This window comes from Lithobates pipiens, unplaced genomic scaffold, assembly GCF_037356315.1.
Source record: "Lithobates pipiens isolate NorthernLeopardFrog02 unplaced genomic scaffold, aLitPip1_a1.2 Scaffold_17, whole genome shotgun sequence".
In the NCBI taxonomy this organism is placed as follows: domain Eukaryota; kingdom Metazoa; phylum Chordata; class Amphibia; order Anura; family Ranidae; genus Lithobates; species Lithobates pipiens.
The window spans coordinates 9,665,210-9,688,836 of record NW_027507755.1 but is presented as its reverse complement, the minus strand read 5'-3'; the positions used below and the strand labels follow the sequence as shown (position 1 = coordinate 9,688,836).

At 40.9% G+C, this 23,627-nt stretch overlaps 1 protein-coding gene across 1 annotated transcript in view; it reads right to left on the bottom strand.

The window, feature by feature from the left end:
* The window catches only part of SLC36A4 (solute carrier family 36 member 4), a 389,091-nt gene that overhangs the window by 215,137 nt on the left and 150,327 nt on the right, over window positions 1–23,627 (bottom strand). Inside the window, exon 10 of the mRNA XM_077484990.1 lies at window positions 20,724–20,893. Within this exon, the coding sequence (XP_077341116.1) occupies window positions 20,724–20,893 (170 nt within the window). The remainder of the gene's footprint in view (window positions 1–20,723; window positions 20,894–23,627) is intronic.

Sequence of the window (23,627 nt, the reverse complement as noted above, 5' to 3'; positions counted from 1 at the left end):
TGCTGGGCACTGATTGGCAGCTGTTGGGTACATTTGATGGGGGCTGTGTTCATAATCAATGTGCTGTTTATCAGCACAGACCCCTCCCCCCCCCCTGACAGAGAGAGCCGCCGATCGGATCTCCCTGTCAGCGCAAACCAAGGAATGCCGTTTACCGGCACTTCCTGGTTCACGCAATGATCAGCTGTGATTGGCAAGGAGCCTCCATCAGATGCGGTGTGTCAGACTGGCACGCCGCACTCGCGATCACCGCAAGCTGGCATGTTATCCTGCTGGAGGTCATATATCGCCCAGTCAGGATAACAGAACCAACAGAAGATAAGATAACAGAAATGGTTAAGTACTGAAGTTTGGCGCCATTCCACAAGTGTACGCAATTTTAAAGCGTGACATGTTAGGTATCCAATTACTTGGCGTAACATCATCTTTCACATTATACAAGAAAATCGGGTTATCTTTATTGGGGTTTTTATTTTTTATATATATATTCATGAAACAGTTTTTTTCCCAAAAAAAAAAAAAAACGCGTTTGAAAAATTGTCTGCTAAAACAATATATATATACATATATATATATATATATATATATATATATATACATACATATACAGCGGGGCAAAAAAGTATTTAGTCAGCCACCAATTGAGTTCTCCCACTTAAAAATATGAAAGAGGTCTGTAATTGCCATCATAAGTATACCTCAACTATGAGAGACAAAATGTGGAAACAAATCCAGAAAATCACATTGTCTGATTTTTTAAAGAATTTATTTGCAAATTATGGTGGAAAATAAGTATAAGTCAAGTTTGAGCCAACATCCGTCGGAAAAAAAATTCAGGATCGTGTGTACGCAGCATTAGTCTTATGCCACAGACGCTCAAGACCGATCCTACTTTTTTTGAGACTTCTAATGTCATCTGTTGTAGGGGTCCGAGCCTGATTCTGTGTGTAGTGAGGTGGGAGAGCTCATGCAGAGTGAAGGACAGGGATCTATTGTAGACAGAAGTGGCTAGATTGGGGCAGGACAGGGATGAGATTTTGTCATAGAGGTGGTCAGTAGCAGAATAGAGAAGAGAAGGTTTGTAGTGGCAAAGGTTTCTACGGGTGACTGTTAGGCGGTTGAAGGGAAAGGTGGTGGAAAACAGGGAGAGAGCAAAACTGATAGGGTGGTGATATGAAAAGGATCTTTGGAGAGGTTGCACGGAGTGCATAGGTAGGAGAATGCAAGGTCGAGGGTTCCTCAAAATAAACATGCAGCATATGTACCTTTTTAGTCTTCTGTCATCAGTCAGCCCTGTTACCCAGCAGCAGGCTCCCACAGCAGAGAAAGTAATGCCCCATACACAGGATCCAAAAATCGGATGAAAAATACTGGTTTCACCGTGATTGTACAATAATCAGATCGTTAGTACAGAGCTTTCGAGAGCCGACCATGACAGTTCATCCGATATTATTTGATCGGACAAGCACAAACATTTTTACTCGTATGATACCAGATCATGCGATTTTTGTTTAGTCCGTACAGTTATAAGAAAAAGGAAGGTGGGACTTTGAATGAGGCTATTGATTGTGGGGGTGAGATAATTAGAACGTATATTTAATTGGCATATTGAGTCTGACAATATATAACAATGATGCACATAGTAGAAAAGGTTTATGTATACACATACATGGTATTGACCCCATGAATACATTACATAATTACATATACATATCAAAGGGCAGCATATAAAATTGACAAGAGATTTAATAGGGTAAAATGAATTATTGCAGATTAATATGTACACGTCACCTAAATGGCACTGTGCAGTGTAAACAATGGTAAAAAAACACATTTGGTTGTAGATAATGAGTCTAAATAGGTTCCTATCAGTAGGTATGAGAATGCATCCTATAAGCCCGATGCGTTTCGTGGACAATACCACTCTTCAGGGGCAGATGCATGCAACTATCATGATAAGTCTGGAAAATGGGGGACAAGGAGTCAGAAGCTGTCCAAATTGTACCGGTAGCTGTGGAAGGATCTCTTCTAGTCAGTACAGTTATCGCCCGAAAATACAATAGGAATACACTACAATACATTACATCACTTCAGCTTTTTTTTCCTGTCGTACAAGAATTTTTGTGACTTTAGTAACCTATTCAATTTCTAATTGTGACTGGTAAGTGAAAAAAGTCAGACGATCTGTCGCCTGATTTTTGGATTGTGTGTACGGTGAATAAGAGAGAGACAGAAAGAGCCTTGAGTATCATTTAGTTCACATATACAGTATATAGGCCGGTGGACAGAGGTCTGGCTACCAGGTAAGATGTGGTCCTAGGAGAACAGAACTTATTAAGATCTTTGAAAACAAGTCTGTTTATCCAAACCTCAGTCATAAATCCTGAAGCCCCTCACCTTGTGTATGAAAACGTAGGTGACAAAAGTATGAGATATTAGCTAGAACCAATTTGAGATATGTTGAGCATATAGTACAGTCAGAACTTGATCTAGTGACCATCACTGTAAAAGTGATGGAAGATCCAAAATATTACAGTTCTACGGTTTTCTCCAGAGTAGGGCATTTTTCTGGTGATAACTTTTTTAGATCTCCCTCAACTTTGGAGGGATTTATCTTACATCCCGTTGTCTCCCTGGGACAGTCAGTGGAGGGTAATCTCCCCAAAGGGGCACGAATGACAAGAATAGCCTGAAAAACATTTTTACCACTCCCACTAACTGTACAAAACTCAGAAAAAAAATATGAGATGGAGTTGTGATTTCAGATACATTAGAACAAGTGGTTACTAGCTTTAAAGTAACTGATAGCAGAAAGCATATTTGGCTATTTCAGGATTTAGTAATGACATATTGTTTATCTCAATAGTTGAAAAGTTAAATCTTCCAACTAACAAGTTTTTATTAAATACGGAGACTCTAAGTGGTTTGATGAGCCTGGCTTTCCCAAGTTAAAACGGACATATAATAACTTCTGCTTGAAGCACAATTTCTTAACATTCTCAAAAATAAAATTATCCTTGACTTCATTTATTTGCCTAGCCTAGTGTTCGATTTACTTAATAAAAAATAAAAAAAATAAAAAAGTAATTGAAATGACCCAATTCCAGCCTTTATAGCAACAGGATGCACGCTGATTGGCTGCCGCATGTCCCCATGTCAAGTGGCAACCTGTTTCCAGAAATACAACATATGACGTTGCCTCAGTAATGACACACAAATATTAAGGGCAACAAAACTGCTGTCATAATGAAGATAATCACTATTTTTTGTATAAACTGACTTGCAGATTTATTTTTATAATTCATGAAAATTGCATCAAATGAAAAAAAAGCAGCAAACAGCTTATCTACATATATCACTATAAGAAAAAATAACAGAAACCAGCTGGCTCGTGCCAGTGGCTTTATATTCTGCACTGTGGAAAGGATATCCATGTTTTGAAATTAGTTCACTCAATATATTTTGTTAAGCCGCCTATGAGATGAATAAGACAGAATGGGGTCATTTTACAAGACTGATTTCAGAACTTGTAAAAAAAAAAAAAAAAAAGTATATCTCCCTTTCATGTCCCTCCGTGGCAAATAATTGAATCCATATTTTGCAGATTTTAAAAGCCTTCATAGAGAAAAAAAAACTGACTTTGAATCGTATGATACAGCGTGAGCTGGTCTTATCATTCATTCAAGGAACACAATAGGATGAAAATTGTGAAAAGCGAGAATACATGAGATGTTAACGGACTTGTTTTGAATTTTTTTTTATTTTTATGGAAAGCATATAGATCATACAAAAATAAAAGTAGTAAATTAAAAAGTTGTGCATAATAAAGTTCTATTCATTGTGGAAATATAAAATGTTGCCTTTTATCTATTTAGAAAAACCCTCTTCAAATTCAACAACGGAGATGTGAAAAAGAATATCTACAATTTTAATATCTGTAATATTTAAGAATATCTATATTAATGTGAGAAATAGGAAATATTTGCTTAGAGTTAATAATACCGTTAAAGAAGAAAAATTTCCATGCTATGGAAATGTTAAAAACACTCCCCGTAAAATAAAAGGTTTTAATATATACCCGGTCCTCTACCCAGGCCAGCATATTTTGCTACCAAAAAATAATATGCTTCCAACATACCGCTGCACTCTGTCGTTCTACTGACCGGATACTATGTCACTATTGTGCCCTTTAGTGATATGATTGTTGAAAGGTGAAACCACAGCAAATGGGGGGTTTAATCATCTGACACTTCCAGAAGCGTGTCAGATTCTTAAAGGCTAAGTTTGCCTTTGAAACATGTTCCACTTGTATTTAGGGTGGAAAATGTAATGTGTTCCAGCTCCTGCTTGCTCTACCCCCCAATTCCCTCTCTGTGACAGCAGGTGGGGGATCCTCTCCCTGCACCCACTGTCACAAATAAAAAACAGCATGGTTATGCGCGGCTACGCCCACAAAGCCATGTCATTAATTTACAGAGTCCTGTGAATTACTGAACTACAAGTACTGTCATCAACTGTGGCCAACGGCTTGTAGTTCTTAATGAACTGTGAGGGTGCTGGTGAGTATCTTTGTAGTTCATTGATTCTTCCTGCAATTTATTAACTGCCTGCCAAATATTGAAAGTACAGGCAGACAGTATACTGATAATCTTCAGAATCTTGACATTGCACCTACAAGTGCTATGGTATAAAGGCTCCAGTGTAAAAAAATAATAAATGTAAATTTTTTTACCTTCAAAAAGATGTGTATTTATTACTATTATTTTTTTTTTTTTATAAAAGGTGAAATTATCCCTTAAGATTTTTGAACCAGCTTAGCTCTTCAAGTGACAGGATATCAACATTGGCAGCAGGACCGGTAACCATTGGGCAATTAAAAAAAAAAAAAAATTAGGTGAAAAAAAAAATCTACTTTAATTATAGGTAATTAAAACATGAGATTACTACAAGTAAAACTCTTCACTCACTCAATGTTCTATGCCTAAGCTTATGAGGGTGAAAAGTATCAGGGAGGGGAGGTTAGTAAACTGGCATTTGCAGCATGCATGCCTGGCTAAATAAAGGTTTGTGAAAAAAAATTACATTATCAGTGTATGGCCTTTTTAACTTGTGGAATGGCGCCAAACATTAAAACGTAAAAATCTCCATAGGTGATGCTTTACATTTTTTTTACAGGTTACCTGTTTATAGTTACAGTACAGGTGTTACAATTATTGCTCTAATGTTTGCAGTGATACCATACAGGTGTGGTTTGAATACCGTTTACATAAGCAGGTACGATGTACATATGCGTTTGCTTCTGCGTGCGAGCATGCGGGGACGGCAGAACTTTAAATTTTTTTGGTTTATTTTACTGTTATTTTTAGATTTTGACACTTTACCTTTACATTATTTTTTGGATCGCTTTTATTCCTATTAAAAGGAATGTAAACACCCCTTGAAATAGGCCATGACAGGTCCTCTTTACAGCCAGACCTGGGGTCTATAAATCCCCAGATCTCATCTCTAGGCTGGAAAGCCTGAGATCAAAAACCAAAAAACAACACAGTTTGAGTTCCCAGCTGAAGAAACGGCAGTGTTTACATCTGCCGAGCCAGCCGTGATGTCATAACGGTGCGCCCGGCCTCTGAAGGTCAGAGAGATAACCGGGGACCATCTGGTCCTCGGTCAGCTCTATGGTAAATGGCCGCCGCCAGCCGATTCATTCTCCAGCTCACTGAATGCACGGGCGAGCTGGTAGAAGCACTGGAGGGTGGCAAAGGCCACTGCCCGTGAAATTAATCAAGCCGCTATGATTGTTTTTATGGGGCAGGGAATCGCCAGCAGAAAAAGATGCTATCTGAATGATGCCTGCATTTAAAACATATTTTCTCCTTTCTTAGGTAAATATAAAATAGTATATTGTAATATTTCATGTTTATTTCCTAACAATGCAGGGATCCAGGTTCCAATTATCATGTTATCCATTTGTTCTGGTGCTAAAGGGGGTTCAGAGGAAACCGGCAGAGATTCTACCAATGTATGGGCAGGCTGAATGTACCCAAGTTGATTGAATGGTCAACTTGGCTACAACAAGCCTGTCGATTTTACATGCAATTATTGCTAACAGCTATTATTGGCTCCGTGGGAGGGGTTCCCCCATCAACGATGACTGTGTTGGTGGGCGAATCAAGCGATTTTCTTTCCTGCAATCCATGGTTGCAGGAAAGAAAATTGCTCCGCCTATGGTTGGCTTAAAAGAAGCCTGTATAAAGAACTTGAGAGGCTGAAACTCAAATTTATACCCATAGTTAAACAAATCAGAGAAGTGATATTCCCACTAGCTCTCATCTGCTCTGTTTAGAAAGGTCATACAGAACCTTAAAAAGAGAGAAAGGGTTTGAAATAAAACCTGCTTCTAATGCATTATTTCTTAAGAACACCCATAATGCTCTGGGTCACCAGTGCACTGGATGCATCCTCTTATAGAGGTTTGATAGTAAAAATGTTTAATTTAAATAGTAAAGAAATATAGAGTAAAGAATATCATTTAAAAAACAAACTGTAAAAAAATAAAAAATAACTTGGTCAAAAGTCATTATAGTTATCCTTTATGACTTATTCCGTGTACACACGGTTGGAATTTCGGCCAGCAAAAGACTGATGAGGGCTTTTTGGCGGTAAAATGCGAACGTGTGTATGCACATCGAAATTTTGCTGGCCGAATTTCCGCCAGCAAAAGATTGAGAGCAGGTTCTCAATTTTTCAGACGGAAATTCCAATCGCGTGTATGCAATTCCGATGCGCAAAAACGCACGCATGCTCAGACTCAACTACGAGACGGAAGCTATTGGCTGCTGGCTATTGAACTTCCTTTATTCTAGTCCTGTCATATGTGTTGTACGCCACTGTGTTCTTAACGGTCGGAATTTGGTGTGACCGTGTGTATGCAAGACAGCTTGAGCGAAATCGGGAAAAAACATCAGAGCTTTTTCCGACCAAAATTCTGATCATATGTACGTTATAGTTTAGTTCTGATTTAGGTTTGCCTATGTGAAAGAGGCCTAAAGATCCCTCAGTACAAAGCCCAGTGGTGAGGATACATTAAGGATACATTAAGACCCCTTTTATACTGAGGCGCTTTTCAGGCGTTTTCACACAAAAAAAAAGGTGAAAAGCTTACGAAAACCTATTTCCATTAAAATCAATGAATGCTTTCACACTGGGGCAGCGTGCTGGCAGGGCGGTGAAAAAACACCCCTCTCCATTGAAATGAATGGAAAGCTCTTCAAAAGCACTCAGTGTTTTAATGGCAGTTTAGAAGAGCCTCAGGCCGCGTACACACGCGGGGACTGTTCGCCCAACTTTGTCCGTCAAACAGTTTCAGCGGACAGTCCGCTCAAAATTAGCTTGGACGGACTTGCCCACACACGACGAACGAACAGTCCGCTGAAACCGTGCGCGATGACGTGAACGGCACGTACGACGGGACTAGAAAACGACGTCCTATACACTGCAATGCAAACTTCGGCGTGTAAATCCTTTCTGAGCATTCGCGGAACTTAGTTTGACGAACAAGCCTACACACGAGGGGACTGTTCGCTGAAACAAAGTTTCAGCGGACAGTTTTTCGGAATTTCCGAAAAACTTTGTTCAGCAGACTGTCCGCTGAAACTGTCCGATGAAAGCCCACACACGAGCGGACTGTCCGCCGAAACACTGTTCAGCGGACAAAGTTGAGCGAACAGTCCCTGCGTGTGTACGTGGCCTTAGTGTGGAAGGGGCCTTATAAACAACCCCAAGCAGAACGAACAGCCAACACCTGAGCCTACAAAGAAAAGGGTTAATGGAGCTGTAATGGCAGAAGTTTTTTTTTCTTAATGCATTCTATGCATTATGCCCCTTTCACACGGCGGGAGGTGCGTTGGCGCTATTCCGCTGATGTCGGGGCCGTTTTAGCCCCCGCTAGTGGCTGAGAAAGGGCTGAAAACCGGCGGTATAGCCACGTTGCCCCATTAATTTCAATGGGCAGGAGCAGTTGAAGGAGCGGTGTATACACCGCTCCAAAGATGCTGCTAGCATTACTTTTTTTACCGTCCTGTTAGCGCACCACTCTAGGGTGAAAGCCCTTGGGGGGACTTTCACATTGGAGACAAAGCAGCGGCTGTTTCAGGGCACTTTGCAGGTGTTATTTTAAGCACTGTAGCGCCTGCAAAGTACCTCTCTGTGAAAGGGGTCTTAAGATAAAAAAAAAACATTCTGTGTGTAGCAGCCCCTCCCAGGGCCCCCCAATTACCTACCTAAGCTCCTTCTCTCTCCAGCGATGTCCAATTGGGCCCAATTTGGACATTTTCACTTAGGAGTGTACTCACTTTTGTTGCCAGCGGTTTAGGCATTAATGGCTGTGTTGAGTTATTTTGAGGGGACAGAAAATTTACACTGTTATACAAACTGTACACTCACTACTTTACATTGTAGCAAAGTGTCATTTCTTCAGTGTTGTCACATGAAAAGATATAATAAAATATTAACAAAAAAAAGATTTGTGAGTGTATAATTCATGCAGTCAAAAGCAACAGTACTTGAAATATCCATTACAACTGGAAAACACACAGAATCGACTATAGACAAGTAGAAACCTTGGAAAGATTGCTTCAGTTCACATTAATAGGAAAACAAAAAAGAATCATTATATTCATATGTACTCATCGTGGAAAAAATCTCCAACGCACTTTGGAAAGACTATGCATACTTTTAGAGCTGTAAACAAACTGTACGCATCGCTAACCCTCCAGAGTTCCCTTGGTCAGTGAAACATAATAAAAAATTAAAGTATGCAGTCACAAGGAATAGAAAAAAAATACACGTGTTACTTCTTTCAACTCAGTAAATACGAAATTTTGCATATAAAAATGTTTGTATTTGCCAACTGATTTCATCAGGTGGTGTGCTAGAGCCTAACTCCAGGCTATGTACGCCCCCCCGCCCCCCCAAGATACCCCCTGGCAGTATTTTATTCTAGGTTTTGTAATACCTTTTCTACCTCCAGCACTGGGCAGTCCTCAGGGATGCCAGGAAATGTCTTCACGCCAGGGCAGCTCTGTGCACCATTAACCACTTGAGTCCCCAGGTATCTTCTCCCCAAATCCCCTCCAATCCCAGAGAGTTTTTGGTTTTGGTGATGTCTTGGTTTCACGCATTATATCTTTTAGGTTTTGTAGTCTCCCTCAGTGTTTTCCAACCTTTTTTTAAGTTGAGGCACCCTTTAAAAGCATGCAAAATCTCAGAGCGACTAAAATGAAAAAAATTTCATGTTACGTATCAGTGAAAAACCTTCCCTCAAAGTCCCTTATTCACATTGGAGCTCCCCCATCATGGATTCAGGCCCACCCTATAAATGAAAGCCCCCATCATATTGGAGTACCCCATTACATTAAAGTTACCATCACCACAGGGGCCCCCCTTGGATTACAGGATCCTCTCATCTGTCTCTGAACCAGGGCAAACTGTGAATCTTGTGTTCACAGTAACACAGGGGGAACTCAAAAGCCCCATACACACTATCAGATTATCTGCTGAGTTTTTCCTTCAGATTTACCAAAACCATGTAGTAGAAGGGCCTGCCTGATTGCATACACATTGAAACTCCTATGGTTTGTCCTCATATTATATGGTTTTGGTAAATCTGAAGGAAAAACTCAGCAGATAATCTGATAGTGTGTATGGGGCACCGTGATTGAAAAACTATGGTCTACCCTAATGTATTATACATCATTTGTTTGTGGGACAGATAGTGCTTTTATTTAGTAGCAAATCTGGATACATATATTTTTTTATTTCCCTGTTTGTTATTGGGAATAAATAGTAACAAATTATAAAAAGTTGCAATTTTCTGTCATTTTTTCCAACTCAAAGTTTCATTTGCGCACCCCTATATATTTACTACAAAATATGATCTAGTCTGCTGATTTAAGGCTTAGTTTTCAGTTGTGGCTGGGGGAGGTGGTAAAAGAATTGTACACATGCCATGGCACTTTGCGGCAAAAATGATCCCCCTCATCATGTTCGGTGGGAAGTAGCACCGCTAAACATGACTCAATAGAGACGGCGCTGCGACCGTGAACCAAATACTAGTGTCAGGGAACTCACCGTGTGAATGTCCGTCCCCATGTAACAGCAGCTTATTTTCGTTCCAAGAGCCATGCGCGGTGTCCCCGTCAGAGGCGAACGAGTTACGGAACCAAACGGATGCATGCACACGCCAATACGAACACGTAGATGCACTTGCGCGCTAAACTGAACGTATGTACGTACTCACGCACGACCACATCCACCAATCCTGGCACATGTCACCATATATAAACAGGGTCCTGACCTGATAACAGTGCTGGATCATCTTCAGCTCGTTCCTGAGATACCTGATTGCTGTTTGTACCTGTTACCTTGTTCCTGATTACCCGGCTTGCTTGACTACTCTTTTGGATCATCCCTGCTTACTACTTCCTGGATTTATACTGACCTCGGCTTGGACTTTCTACTTTGGCTTGCTTCCTGACTTTGTACCTCACTGCCAGCACATTACCAGACCTCTGCTCGTTCCTGACTACGAACCTGCCTTCCATTCCTGAACCTCGTTGCCAGCCAGTTGCCAAGCTTGCTTATTCCTGACCTGCAGTGTTTTCCTCGTACCTGCTTGGCTTCCGCTGAACACCTCTGGTGACCAGTCTACATCTCTTCCGTGAGGATCCAGTGTCTTCAAGCCTCTATCTTCAATCTGCAGGCACCTGCACCCTTTCGCTGCCTCAACACTCCCTGTCCCCACTTCCAGGGGTGTTGAGACTGGAACCACGCAAGAGGCCACCCCCAGCAGTCAGACTCTGCTGTAAGGTATGTGACAACTAGGCTTGCTGTCATTGTGCAGTATTCCCATTCAAAAAGCCTGTTTTGGCTATTAAAAAAGAAATTTAAAAAAATTAAACACGGTATTTAGGAGGCAGCAACATTGTCTGTCAGCCGTCGTGTCTATGCCACTCTGAAAAACAATCCACAACGGATCACATTTAACAGACCAATGCAAGCATAAACGAGCCCCATAATTACACATATTCTATCCAACTTTCGGAATGGTACAGCTCAAGTTATTTCCTGTTCTATGATACATTTCTTACGCAGGCAGTAGAAAAACATGTTTTGTGTAAACTGTGAACGTAACATTAAGATAACATTAAGTTGGGTTGACGAGGGCACAAATTAGCATGACAGCGACATTTTTACAGGTTTACAATCACTAGATGATATTTGCATTCACCTACATGAGCATTTGCGCAGTGAACGCAAATGTCATCCAGATCATCTGACATAAATGGTGTGACCTATTTTGGGAGAGTATGGTTTTGTTTATTTTTAGGAGATTTGTAGAAGCATCAAAACCCCGGTGCTAGGATGCTCCAGCCTAGTTCTGAATTCTGGGTGTGCACAAGGGACTGTATAGTCAGAGCAGTTAATCTAAATAAAATTAACAGATTTTTTGGATTAAAATGCACCTATAATAGACTATGGACTATATATATATATATATATATATATATATATATATATATATATATATATATATATACACACACACACACACACACACACACACACACACACACACTTCTTAACCACTTGAAGACCAGGCATTTTCTGGCACTTTTTGGCATCATCCCGGTACAACCACTTGAAGTCAAATGACGTAACAAGTACATGATTTGGCAGCAAGTGATTAACAAGCTGTACAAGCTTTAAAACAAGCCCTCACTGCCATCTCTAGCTGCCTGAACTGTAGCATAATTACGTTTCAAAGATAACCAAGGCTCTGATGTTGATCACTGTCCAAGCATCTTGGAGCATCTGCTGTTAGTTTACACTAGAAGGCTAGAAGGCTGGTAGTCCCTGCAGTCAGAGAAAAGGGGAGAGGAGCTGTCATTTCAATACCTCTGTTCTGAATTTTGAATTTTTATTTCCACGCAGCTACATAGGTTAGGACTACGAGAAAATTAAGTGTTATAATGGGAGAACATATCAGCAATATCAAAAAAGGTTTGGAGAATCATAGTGTGTCTAGACACTTTAAATATAAACACAACCTGGATCCCAGTGGTCTAAAGTTTTGTAGGACAGAGAAGATCATCCCTCATTGGAGAGGTACAGATATACTGTAATATAACCCACACAGTGGGTGAATAATCATTTGTGCACAGTAGATGGTTCATTATGTTAATTTTTGGACAAAAATGATTGAAAAACCTAGGTGGAAGATTAAAATCATATCATAGATTGATCGTAGTGACATTTTAGTAGAGTCACCTTTTAAGTTTTATTCATCTCCATGATAAATTACTCAGAATGGTTATTGAGTGCCGGGAGGGACATATTAGGAGTGAGAGCTTGCACAGGGTTGTAGTTTTTAGAGCATATTGGTTAATTTTAAGTTATTATGAATTAGTATTATGGTGTATTTAAATGAAGCCCGTTAACGATCATTCCATTGCCCCGTGAGGATGTCTAACGACAAAACGTACGTAAGGTGTGCTGTTGGAGGCGTCGTTACTAAGCTACATTCATTGTCTACTTGCGATATTGAGAGATCCAGGATAGATCCATATGTAACCCATGCCTGTTTTACCAGTGTCAGGAGACACCGACAAATGTGAATGCCATCTGGTTTTAATAAAGTAAGAAACTTACAATTTTACGCTATGCTGCGCTCCTTTTCTTTTATTTCGGTTTACCTCTCTGGAGAGATTGATTGCTAAATAGTGGAGGAGAGTTGGAATTGACTACTTTGGATATGCAGATTATTTTGTCTTGCAAAGGGAGGATAACTGCTTGCTGGATGTCAAGATTGATCAGCTACAATGGAGGAGAGTTAAAATCATTAACCACGGATCTGCAGACTATTGCGCCCTGATAAGGGAAAACACTTGTTTGCTGGTTCTTCAGCACCAGCCACTAAACTAACCAATGACACAACAAACACTCGCTGGTCATCTCTCGCCTCGACTACTGCAACTCCCTTCTCATTGGCTTACCTCTACATAGTCTGTCACCTCTTCAATCTATCATGAATGCTGCTGCCAGACTCATCCACCTTACCAATCGCTCGGTGTCTGCTACTCCTCTCTTTCAATCCCTCCACTGGCTTCCGCTCAGCCAAATAATTAAATTCAAAATACTAACAACTACGTACAAAGCCACCCACAACTCTGCCCTCAGCTACATCACTAGCTTAGTCTCTAAATACCAACCTACTCGTCCTCTTCCTTCCTGTCAAGACCTCTTCCCATACTCGCCTCCGGGACTTTTTCAAAGCCTGTCCAATCCTATGGAATGCCCTACCCCTATCTGTCCGCCTATCTCCTACTTTATAAGCTTTTAGACGATCCCTGAAAACCCTTCTCTTCAGAGAAGCCTACCCCACCCACACCTAACTGTATTTTCATTTTCTCCATCGGCTCATCCCCCCACAGTTATTACCTTTTGTTTCACCTTGACCCTCCCTTCTAGATTTTAAGCTCTAACGAGCAGGGCCCTCTGATCCCTCCTGTATTGATTTGTATTGTAAGTGTACTGTCTGCCCTCATATTGTAAAGTGCTGCGCAAACCGTTGGCGCTATATAAATCCTGAATAATAACAATAATAATAAACATCGGTGAGTGATCTCGATCATAAGCGGTGGAGGATATATCACTTGGGATGGTATTCATATTATAAAGAAAGAATTGTTGTTCACTCTTGATATAGTGCCAAAATGGCACATATATAGTAACACTAGTAAGCATTGGAGAGACGTTATAAAATTGTGTCATACTTTGAGTTTTTTATTTGACAGATTTGGGATTGATTCGTTTAACAGAGCACAGTCTTTTTTACAGCAGGACAGCATGTCAGAAAATAAAAAATAAATCACTGAGTTGAAAAAGCATCACCCTGACTAAAAATGACTTGTAAACTCAATCAGGTGTAGCTAAATCACATTCTCAATGACACGCAAACCCATTTAGCCCTGTACACACGGTCGGAGAATCTGTCGGAATGCGTCTTATCGGACCGGGTCGTCGGATAATCCGACTGTGTGTGGTATGCATCGGACTGATTCCGTCCGAATCTCCGTCCGACCCAATTTTCCAACATGTTGGAAATATTTCCCGACCAACTGGGCCGGTCGGACCTAATCCGATCATATGTATAGCATTTTGATCGGACCAAGTGCCACGCATGCTCAGATCAAATTCCTACATCAAAGCTATTGGCTACTAGCCTGAATGTAGCCCCATCGTAACCAAATTACGTCATCACATTCTGAAAGATCGGATTTTTCACCAACTTGGCCCGACCGTGTGTATGCAACAGTTTCGGACACAATCCGTCGGACTAAATCCGACGGACAAAATCCGTCGGACTAAATCCGATGGACAAAATCCGACGGATTTGGTTGGTAAAATCTCCGACCGTGTTTACAGGGGCTAAGACTGATCAGCTGTGGTCATTTTGATTAGCTCAACATGAACAGAGCTTTCCTAGAGTATTTTAGTCATTGGTAGTGCAACTGAAGCAAACAATTAACTATGGGTGGCAAGGCACTGTCAAAAGATCTCTGGGATAAAGTTGCAGACAGGTACAAGTCCGGAGATGGATACAAAAAATTCAAAGGCTTTATCAATGCCGCCCTAGAGGCACAGAGAAGTCTATTTTAAGATGTGGAAAGTATTTGCTACAACACAGACCCTCCCTGGTTCGGGACATCGCTCCAAACTGGATGAAAGAGCCAAGAGGAAACTAGTCAGAGAGGCTACCAAGAGGCCTACAGCAACCCTGAAGCAGTTGCAGGAATTTGTGACAAAGAGAGGTCATTATGTGCATGTGACAAAAATATCACAAATTCTCCACAAATGAGGCTTGTATGGGAGGGTTGCAAGAAAAAAGCCACTATTCAAGAAAGTCCACATGCAGTCATGACTGAGCTTTGCCAAAATGCACCTTAAATATTCTGAGGCCACATAGAAAAAGGTGTTATGGTCAGATGAGACTAAAATTGGGTTATTTGGCCTCAACATAGGGTTGCCACCTCATCCCTTTAAAACCAAACACATTAATTACACAGGTTCTGTGGTTGATTAAGGTGGTAATTAAACTAACTTGGTGCCTTACATGCATTAAATTAGCATCAGAACCTGTGTAATGTATATGTGTTCGGGTTTAAAGGGATGAGGTGGCAACCTACCTCAACACCAAACGATATGTCTGGTGGAAAACCAATGCAGCTCACCATTCAAGTAACACAATTTACAGTAAAGCATGGAGGTGGTAATATTCTGTTATTGGGGTGCGTCTCTGCAGCAGGGACCGGAGCACTTGTCAGGATAAAAGAAAAAATTAATGGGACAAAATTCTTGAGGAAAATCTGTTGCCCTCTGCCAGTAAGTTGTCAATGGGAAGAAGTGTTACCTTCCAACATAAAAATGACCCAAAGCACACAGCAAAAGTTACATAGTGGTTGAAGGAGAAACAGATGAATGTTGCATGGCCTAGTCAGAGCCCAGACCTAAACCCCATTGGAAATCTGTGGAATAACTTGAAGACGGCGGTCCACAAGCGGTCACCATCAAATAAGCAAGTCTGCAAAGAAGAGTGTACAAATATTGCAAAGTCTACATGTGCAAAGCTAGTAGAGACACATTCCAACTGAGTAGGAGGAGTTTTTCTTTGTGGTTTGCAGGAAATTGTTCCAGAACTTCCAGGCAGCAGGCAGACAGAGGGAGCCTGCGTCTTTCAGCCAATACAGCGTGCCGATAGAGTCAGAGGGCTGGGGCTTTAACAGATAAGCAAAGCTCAGAGGAAAGTGGAAGTTCACATGAGTACTGGAGGAGATTTTAGTCAAATAAAGTATGATTAAAACTAAAAACAATCCAGATGACCAAACTACAACTAAAACTAAAATGGCATTTTAGACAAAAGACTATGACTAAAACTAAATTGAAATTTAAAAGTTAAGTTAACAATGCCCCCAAAGCCACAAGTTAGTTTAGTTATTGCCCTAAGGGGTAGTTTTAGAGAATGGTGGTTTAAAAACCTGCTTTTTCACCTCTTAAAACTGCCAGCCTGGGACATATTACATTAGATTTCACTCCGAGTCCTCTTGGCGAGTTGACACTGCCTGTGGCTCTTTTTCGGTCTGAGGAGGTATAATCTTTTGCATAAAGCAATATTTGAAACAAGACAGTTTGTCAAGAATATGTAAAGTCTTCAATTTTCACAAGTGCAGTTTAGTAACATTTACAATACAAAGCAGTAGTGTAGAGTGAATACATTACAAACATTGCCCTGGTTATTACAGTACAAAGAGAAACAGGGTGAACCCCTATTACCTGTCCACTATGCTGGACAGTATATACACTGCCTTGAAAAAGTATTCATACCCGTTGAAATTTTGCCATGTTACAACCAAAAACGTAAATTTATTTTATTGGGATTTTATGTGATAGACAAAGTGGCATATAAATATGAAGTGGAAGGAAAATTATAAATGTTTTTCAACAAATTTTTTTTACAAATAAATATCTGAAAAGCGTGGCGGGCATTTGTATTCAATCCCCCTGAGTCAGTACTTTGTACAACCACTTTTCGCTGCAATTACAGCTGTAAATCATTTTGGGGATAGGTCTACCAGCTTTGCACATCTAGAGAGTGACATTTTTTCCCATTCTTCTATGCAAAATAGCTCTAGCTCTGTCAGATTGGATGGAAAGCATCTGTGAACAGCAATTTTCAAGTCTTGCCACAGATTCTCAATTGGAGAGCCAAATACAGGGCAAGCTTAGAAGAAAACCTATTTGAGTCTGCAAAAGGCTTGAGACAGGGGTGGAGGTTCACCTTCCAGCAGGACAATGACTCTAAACAAACAGAGCTACAATGGAATGGTTTAGATCAAAGTATATTCATGTGTTGGAACGGCCCAGTCAAAATCCAGACCTAAATTCTATGGGGGTCCTCAAGGTCTCGGTTTCATAGAGATGACCCATGGCCCTGGATCTGTATAGCACCATGTGGCTGACTTCACGCATTACGTTAAGTGCCAAGGTGAGTAATTTTGCAGGATGCAGTACCTGGATAAAGCAACATTACAGGCTGTCCCCACAACATAGGTCCAAGTACAGCTCCCAAGATTTCACAAAGGTGCATTAAACCAGATGCATTTCTCCTTTTGTAGTATCAGACAGCAAAAAAAGATGGATGTAGTTAATAAAAAAAATTAAATAATACAAATAAAATGATAAACTTTTGAAGAGAAGAGTGATTTCTCCATGAGATAGAAGAAGTCCATCACCTTGGAACACTAGCAAAAAACTGAGGACTCAAGAGGTGGTGTCGGGTTATGGGGGAGGCACTCAGGGGGCATGTCCTTGAAATGTTTGCCGGTGTCCAATCACCTGAAGGTACAAGCTCATAACCGAGGGTCTATGAATACTTTGCATGTGTCACATTTAATCAGATTTGTTACACACCTGCAATGAAGCGCTACTCAAACCCATACTACCAACAAATCATGTTTTTGCAGAAAGGTTGCTAGATTATATTGTTGGGGCAATAATTACTCAACCTGTGTGTAACTTAACTCATCTGAAATTGTGTACTACTGGCAGGACCCAAAGGCAATTATGAGAAACATGATCTATGTCAATAAAATTATACTGTCAATTATAGGATTATGCTCACCTTTGTAATTTAAGAAATAATTATGTTTTGTTGCTCCTTATATCTGGCAGATTTAGTTCCAGTGGCCATAATGTGATTATTTTATTCCTAAAGTTTTTATGTCATTACAGGCCTTTACTATAGTGCCAAAAAAAATTGTTTTATTGGCATATGAGTTTCCATTTGGCTATGTGGTTTCAATAAAATGTATTAATGGTAATGCACAAAGTTGTTGTGGGGCCCGGGACAAGGATGGGCAGGAGGGATGCCTGCCCTGGGTACTGTGGTATCATTTGAGGTGGGGGGGCACCACAAGGATATTAGAGGGGAGGGAATTTGTGTTGGAAAGGGGAATTTAGAGGGCAGCGTGGGTAAGTATTGTTCTAGGAGGGTAAATTTGTAGGGGAGTGATAAGAGTGGTAATTTAGAGGGATTTATGTTAGGAGGGGAGATGGGTGGAAGATGATTTATGCTAGGCGGGGGGGGTTTTGGGGGACATTTGACGTTAGGGGGAGAAGAGGTGTACAAGAATGTGACATTTTAAGGGTAGAAGATTTGTGCTAGGAGGGGGTAAATTTTTTTTGGGGGTGGGAATTTGAGCTAGGGGGGTGGGGCAAAGATGTGTGCCGAGAGGGAGGATTTCAGCAGGGGGGTGGACTTTATGCTTCGAGGTATACATTCCAATTAATGCTCAGTGTTTTTGTGAAGGGAATTTTGCTGAAAAACAATGCTTATATATCTTGGGGGTGGGGGCAGTTTGGCATGTTTGCCTTGGGCTCTAGATGACCTTATCCCGCCACTAGGTGCTTGCCTCCTCATGTATGTTTTTTTTGCAGTTTGGAAGACTTCCAGTTCAGTGAAGGGCTGCACCTTTGATGGGCATTGTGGAGACAAGCGAGATAGAAGATTCCCCTTGTGTTTAGCGCTAAAGTGTTTTTTTTTTTGGACTACATTGCCAAAAAATGTGTACAAAAGTAAGTGTATTGAGCCTAAAATACAGACTATCCCAGCTTTTCTCAACTAGGGTTCAATGGGGCCCTAGGGTTTCTTCAGGCATTGTTAAGGGTTTCCCTTGAGCAACAAGCATTCCCTGCCTCTCAGATATGTTACACTTGACACTGTTTAGCAATGAACGTTTTAGCAATCTGTAAGGGAACCACTCTTCACAATGACTACCAATTTATGGCGGGCCATCTCCCAATGACCACCGATTTAGGGGACCCTCCAACACTGATCACCTGTATAGGAGGGAGGGAACCTCACTGACCAGCAATATAAGCATTGTGGGGGATTTATTAAACTGGAGCAGTTATAATCTAGATCAGTTGTATATAGGAACCAATCAGCTTCTAACATTGGCTTGTTTAGTTAAGCTTTGAAAACAAAAGACAGAAGCTGACTGGTTGCCATGCACGGCTTCTCCAGTCTTAAGAATTACCTTATTGTGTTTGTTTGTTTTTTATTATTATTCCTAAAAATAATATATATATTTTTTTTTATCTATTTTTTTTTTTTTGCGAGTCAGATATACAGAAAGCATGTCACATTTCTTTTCATAGTTATTCTTACTTGCTCTTCATGCTAATGTACCTCAAGCTACAGATATGGTAATTATTAGCTGCCGTTCACTGAGACCTATAAGTAATTTAAAAGGGAAAGTAACTTGACATTTCTTTAGTTGGACATGTTCCCCTGTTAATCCATGCCAGCCAATCATAATCTAGCCTAGGGAAACGCAAATTTTGTAAGGAATTAAAAAAAAAAAAAAAAAAACTGTCAGGACCCTTGAGGTTTTATCATGATTATATCTGGATATCACATCCTTAAAATACATATTTTACAGCTAAATGTCAACTCTGTGTTTTTGTTTTCATTTTGGATAGAGTAAGAGCCCTTTCACACTGAGGCTTTTACTGCTGTTCAGGCGCTACAGCTCTAAAAGTAGTGCCTTAAAAAGCGCCTCTTTCACTCCAGTGTATAAGCCGGAGTGCTTTCACACTGGAGCGGTGCACTAGTAGGACGGTAAAAAAAAGTCCTGCTAGCAGCATCTTTGGAGCGGTGAAGGATTTTTTCTCAGGAGGCTGCAAAGCACTACACCTGCGATTACTGGATCGTGGTTGCAATGACAGGCTCCTGCATTCTCTTCCTACAGCTCTGTATGGACTGACTGTCAGTATCAGAGTTGCAGAAAGAGCGAATGGACTAAGAGGGGTGCTCATCAGCCCCCTTGCAGTTTATTGAGAACTACACAGCCCCACACAGCCTTGCTAATTTTAAAATTTGATAATCTGCGGGAAGAGGAACGCCCAGACACTGTCACAGGGGCTCCGAAGGGGTGAGGGGGTCTGCTGCATAGTAATGTGTTAAACATATACCCTAAATACGGGTGTAACATGTTACTAAAGGTGAACCTATCCTTTGAAGTGGTTGCACACCTCAGATATGAAATATGAACAAATCATAGCCCTCTATATTGTGCACTTGTCTCAATCCACAGAACCACGTGTCATTTCTGTCGGCTGGGTTGTTCCTCTGCTATCGGGGTAAATTACTTCCGACAAGTTTTCCGGACACCATGAGAAAAATGGTGACGGGGAGGGAGCTCCAGCTGATTGACGGTCTCAGCTCTGTTCCTGTGTACTGTGTGAAGGGGGTGTGTCCCTCCCCTCCAATCAGCTCACTGAGTTCTGCAGAGTGTAACTTCAGCTCTCTGCCCCCTTTATTCTCAGACAATCTTATAAATTCAGCACTTTGAATGGATTTAGAGAATAAAAGACTGTAGATAGACAGGTGCAACTTATGTAGGAAGAATTGTTTATTCTCTGTTCATCAACTGAGGATATCTCCTTCACTGGGTATATGTAAGGGTTTGCAACCACTTTTTGCTTTGGATATAATGATATAATACTGTAAGGTAGTAATTTTTCCATTTACTTAAAAAAATACATAATGGAAAACAAAGATCAACACCTAGGAATAATACATTTTTTGAAATGAAGTTACTCACAGGTTATGCAGACTAGCAGCGTCCTCACGCCAAGTTCACAGGCTAGCTTCCACTTTTTGGATACTCTTGATGTAACAAGCGGCAGAATAATTTCAGCAGGAACGTAGTACTGAATGGCGTAGGTTACAAAAATCCCAAAGGAATACAGAGTCTTCACTAGCTGGTACACCCTATAGAGATAGAGAGATGGGTCCAATGTTACAAGAAGTCTTAAAATGGTATTAAACCCAAAACCAAAAATGTAACCTCTTGCCTACCGGCCACTTACACCCCCTTCCTTCCCAGGCCAATTTTCATCTTTCAGCACTTTCACTCTTTGAATGACAATTGCACAGTCATTCTACACTGTACCCAAATGAAATTTTTATCATTTTTATCCCACAAATAGAGACTTTTTTTTGGTGGTACTTAATTACTGCTGGGTTTTTAATTTTTTGCTAAAAAACAAAAAAAAGACCCAAAATTTTGAACCCAACCCCCCCCCCCCCCCCAAAAAAAACAGTTTATAGTTTGTTATAAAATTTTGCAATCAGGTCATTTTTCTCCTTCATTGATGTGCACTGATGAGGCTGCACTGATGGTCACTGATGAGTTAGCAGTGGTGGGCACTGAGGCGGCACAGATGGGCGGCACTGAAAGGCATTGATAGGTGGCACTGATGGGCACTCCTAGGTGACATTTATAGGCAACACTGATAGGTGGCACTGACGATGAGGCACTGATGGGCACTGAATGGCAGCTTTTATGGGCATTGATATTTTTCTGCTCACGCTGTGAGCCGATTACCGGTCTTTTGCTTACATCACGTGATCAGCTGTCATTGGCTGACAACTGATCACGTGGTAAGGGGCCAGCATCACCACCATGCCATATGTGCATAAATGTCCGTAAATACAGAACAAAGTTCTGGCAGAAAAAAATCCAGCATATCTGGAGCATAAATTCATACACCCATGTGCACAAGGTCTAAACTATTACAGTTGGCAAGGTTGACTGATACGATGTAAACATACTCTGCTCTTTGGTGCCCCTGGTCTACACACTTCCTTCCTCCAGGAGCTAATGGTGGTTTATTTAGTCTTTAACCACTTCCGGACTGCTGCACATCAATATACATCCTCATTTGAAGGGAGATATCATTGTTATGGCAGCAGCTAACTGCCATAACCCCGGTATCTTCTTCTTTGGCCAACGGTCCGCTTTCAGATAAGAGCGGTCTCTGTGGCATATTCGCCGCAAGATTACTTTTATTGGCGGCTGGAGAGAGGCCCTCCTCCTGACGTTTTTTATTTAAAATTTGGCGTGGAGTTCCCCCTCGAGAGCTGATTGTTTTGTGATTGGCCACGGTCAAAGTCGCCTGGCCTAGGGTTAACTTAAAGTCATGTTGTAAGTCGCCCAAAGTCGTGTGGAAGTCGCCCCAAGTCACGCTGTCATTCATACTCAAGTCGTGTCCAGGTTGCCTCCCAAAGCCGAGCTGGAAGTCATGTGTGAACTGGCTCTCACCCTAACACTGCAGGGCGGAAGTGCAATCAAAATGTCACTTCCGCCCATAGAACTTAAAGGGCCATTTTATTTTAATTCAATTATTTATTTATTTTTGACTTTATTTAAGTGTAAATATGAGATCTGAGGTCTTTTAGCTTTACTTCTAGTAGCGCCCGTATATGAAACCGGTATTCAAACCACACGTCAGGTATCGCTGCGATCGGTAGAGCATGCGCAATAATTCTAGCTCTAGACCTCCTCTGTAACTTAAAACATGAAACCTGTAGAATTTTTTTTAAACGTCACCTATGGAGATTTTTAAGGTTAAATGTTTGTCGCCATTCCACGAGCGGGCGCAATTTTGAAGTGTGACATGTTGGGTATCAATTTACTCTGCGTAACATTATCTTTCACAATATATAAAAATAAATTGGGCTAACCTTACTGGTGTCTTATTTTTTAATTAAAAAAATGTATTCGGTCTGAAAAAAGTGCGCTTGTAAGACTGCTGCGCAAATACGGTGTGACAAAGTCTTGCAACGACCATTTTATTCTCTAGGGTGTTAGAAAAAAAAGTGTATAATGTTTGGGGGTTCCAAGTAATTTTCTAGCCCAAAAAAAAAACAGTTTTTAACTTGTAAACACATCTCAAAAAGAGACTCGGTCCTTAAAGTGGATGTAAACCCGAAATTTTTTTTGTTTATGTCATAGTGTAGAATATATGATTTCCTATCATTTGAGCCCAGTCTTGCCACAAATAGTTAACCCATCTCTGAGCAATCCTCTTTTATTGTTCAGTCAGATAAATCTTGACAAACAGAGAAAAACTGTCAAATCTTCCCCCTTGCTGTGAGTGACAGGTGATGTACATATCTCATGCACTAGCCTAAGAGACATGCATTCTTTTTTAATTCCCTCCCACTCCTTTCCTCTGCTGCTCTGCAAGGATTGGATGTTCCCCACCTCAGCATAATTGGGCATGCTGAAGTCATGTGGTTACTTTCCTTTCTTTTCACTGGATGTTAGAGATCATAGCAGAAGTTCAGTGTAAGAAATACACAGGAGAAAATGCATATTGAGAAGGGGAGTGTAGAGGTGGGCGGGGAGTCTACTGACATCACGACTCCACCCACCGAGCTCCAGACAACAGACCCACCCACAGAATATGCAGTTTTTTTTCCGGGTCTCATAGCAGACAGAGGGGAGACATTTGACAGGTAAAGATACATGCAGGAGGCATATATATCCTTATAGATCACCCCTATGGCAGTAGTTTAGAAAGGATAACATTGGGTTTACATTCACTTTAAGTGGTTAAGCTTGACTACACTGCAGCCCCTTTACCTACCGCCTTTTTCTTCTTAGGTCCAACCTCCCTTCCCTCTCTGTCCTCCTCCTGTTCCCTCCCAGCAACCTTTT